The sequence below is a fragment of the Dipodomys ordii genome, unplaced genomic scaffold (genome assembly GCF_000151885.1).
Source record: "Dipodomys ordii isolate 6190 unplaced genomic scaffold, Dord_2.0 Scaffold147, whole genome shotgun sequence".
NCBI lineage: Eukaryota > Metazoa > Chordata > Mammalia > Rodentia > Heteromyidae > Dipodomys > Dipodomys ordii.
Genome location: NW_012267363.1, coordinates 245,784 through 248,033, shown reverse-complemented (window position 1 = coordinate 248,033; position 2,250 = coordinate 245,784). Strand labels below are relative to the sequence as shown.

Below are 2,250 nucleotides of genomic sequence, written 5' to 3'. Positions count from 1 at the left end.
CACACACACACACACACACACACACACACACACACACACACACACACACACACACACACCCTTAAGAATATCAGAGCTACCTGAAGGCAAAGCTGACAGACTGCTGCGGATTGGGATTGAGGCCAAGTCCACTCCCTCTTCTCAATGCTGAAGGCTTGGAGAGGGGCAGGACCACAGCACCCTTAAAGGTCCCTTTAGTTCTACAACTCTCCGTGGACTCCCACAGTGCTAAGAGCTGCCTTTTCTTTTTCTTTCTTTTTTTTTTTCTGGGAGATCTTTGTTGGGTTCTGACTGCTCCTGGGGAGTCCAGCTATAGCCTCAGCCCAGGACAAAAAGGTCAGACTATGGTACTAAGGTTCAAGTTGTATCCTAGAGAGGGACCATTGGACACCAAGAAAGTAAAAGGAAGTGGCTTCTGTACCTAGGCCAGAGGACTGAACCAACACAGACCCTGGCTCTCAGCACACCGGCTGCCCCTGCCCACTTCCTCAGGGTAGTGACCCCTGGCCTCCAATTCCCTAGCCTGTCCCTACGCAGGTGGCAGTTGCCTCTTTTGCTCCAAGCTGAGTTCCCTAGAACATCACCACTGCGTTCTCAGCAGGGCCTCTGAGAAAGAAACAGGAAAGGAAGAACCCCGGTCTTGGGGCTCCTATCAGGGTAGGAATGCAGCCTACCAGGAGCCCCTAGCGCCACCCCCAAGCATTCTGCCACCCCAGCAGACGCTGAGCTGTCCACTGCAGCCCCCCCTCCCTACCTGTGCCCGCAGCGCCCGATTCTGCCTCCTGGAGAGTTTGGCAATCATATCCACCATCCTGGCTGTTTAGAGCTGCTAGGATGAAGCCTGGGAAGGTTTTGGGGTTTTGTTTTTTTTTGGGGGGGTGGGTGGGGTGGAGCCAAGGGGCACAACCCCAGCTGGCACAGGGCAACCAGGAAACAAGAAGTTGTCTTGATATGGCGGGAGGCTGAGACTGCCGCGGGTTTCCTGTCAGGCTGCGGAAGTGCAGCCTGAGACAGACGCTGCCTGATGGGGCTAGTGGGGTGGGGGTGCTGGTTTGGGGCATTGTATGCACTCCTCACTCCTCTGACTGCCCCACTCAGGGATCTGAGGACCCAGCAGGACTAGCACCCAGGCCTAGATGTAATTCAGAGAAGCCTGATAGATGGTCCCATTGCAGCTGTGGGTGGGCTAGGAATGAACAGATAGTATGGGCACAGGGGCAGCTGTGGGGATTCAGGCCTATGTTGACTTAGTAGCTCCTGTGCTGGAAACAGGCCAGTGAGTGGCTGCACACTCCCCAAGGTGCAGGAAGGGTGGAAAGGGAAAGAGGAAGCTTCTGCAGGGGGAGAGGTTCCCAAAGAGGAAGGGGGTCTGTGCAGACATGGTATGAGGCTGCTGGTGTCTGGACCCTGCCAGCCATGAGGAAGGAGGGAGGGAAAAGGGGTTTGGACCATATCACTATCTGCCTGCCTGGACCCTGGGTCTGTCTCTTTCAGATTTGGTCAGCAAGATGTATCTGCCTCCCACTCTTGTGTGTCAACATCTCCTACTCCTGTGTGCTTCACCCCTGATCTTTAAGAATGGAGGAAGGGGACCTGCTTCCCTCTTTTCCTCCCTGACTTCTCCTCCCTCTATCTTCTCATGCAGGTATGTATGTATCCCAGCCACATGCAGTGGACACAACACACCCTAGGTGAGCAACTGGGGATGCTCCTCCAAGCCATAGGGACCATATTATTTTCTCTTTCTCTCCAAGCTGTTTGCCCCACCCACCCCAATTCTCTCTTCCCTAAAATGCTTGCCTTGCCAGACTCAAGGACTATGTGGTATCTTGGCTGTCTTTTCTTCCAGGCATACTCCTGCCCATGACCTCTCTTCTCCTATACCTGCTGTGGGCTCAGGACATGACACTCGTGGAGTGAGGCGTGAGAAACTAGGAAAGAGTGCAGAAAGGCCAGGGCCTGCTGTCCTCTGCCCTCAGGAGCTCATGGCTGGACTCTCCCAAATCTCAACCCCCAGAGAAAATCAATCCAAGGGTTCAGAGAAAGAGGTCTCATATATGTAGTGTGTGTGTGTGTGTGTGTGTGTGTGTGTGTGTGTGTGTGTGTGTGGCTTAAACTCAGGCATTGTCTCTTAGTTTTTTTTTCTGTTTTGTTTTATTTTTGCTCAAGGCTACTGCTCTGCCACTTGAGCCATAATTCTACTTCTAGCTTTTTTTTTTCTGGTTAACTGAAGGTAAGAGTCTTGTAGCC

The 2,250-nt window shown here is 53.0% G+C and overlaps 1 protein-coding gene across 7 annotated transcripts in view; it reads right to left on the bottom strand.

The window, feature by feature from the left end:
- Positions 1-2,250, bottom strand: part of Arhgap27 (Rho GTPase activating protein 27) — a 30,762-nt gene that overhangs the window by 11,557 nt on the left and 16,955 nt on the right. The window contains exon 1 of one of the 7 annotated variants that reach the window (XM_013032045.1): positions 755-926. The exons of the other annotated variants lie outside the window; for them this stretch is intronic. Coding sequence (XP_012887499.1) covers positions 755-811 — 57 coding nt within the window. The 5' untranslated portion in view covers positions 812-926. Of the gene's footprint in view, positions 1-754; positions 927-2,250 lie in introns of those variants that run through there. 7 annotated transcript variants of the gene reach the window in all.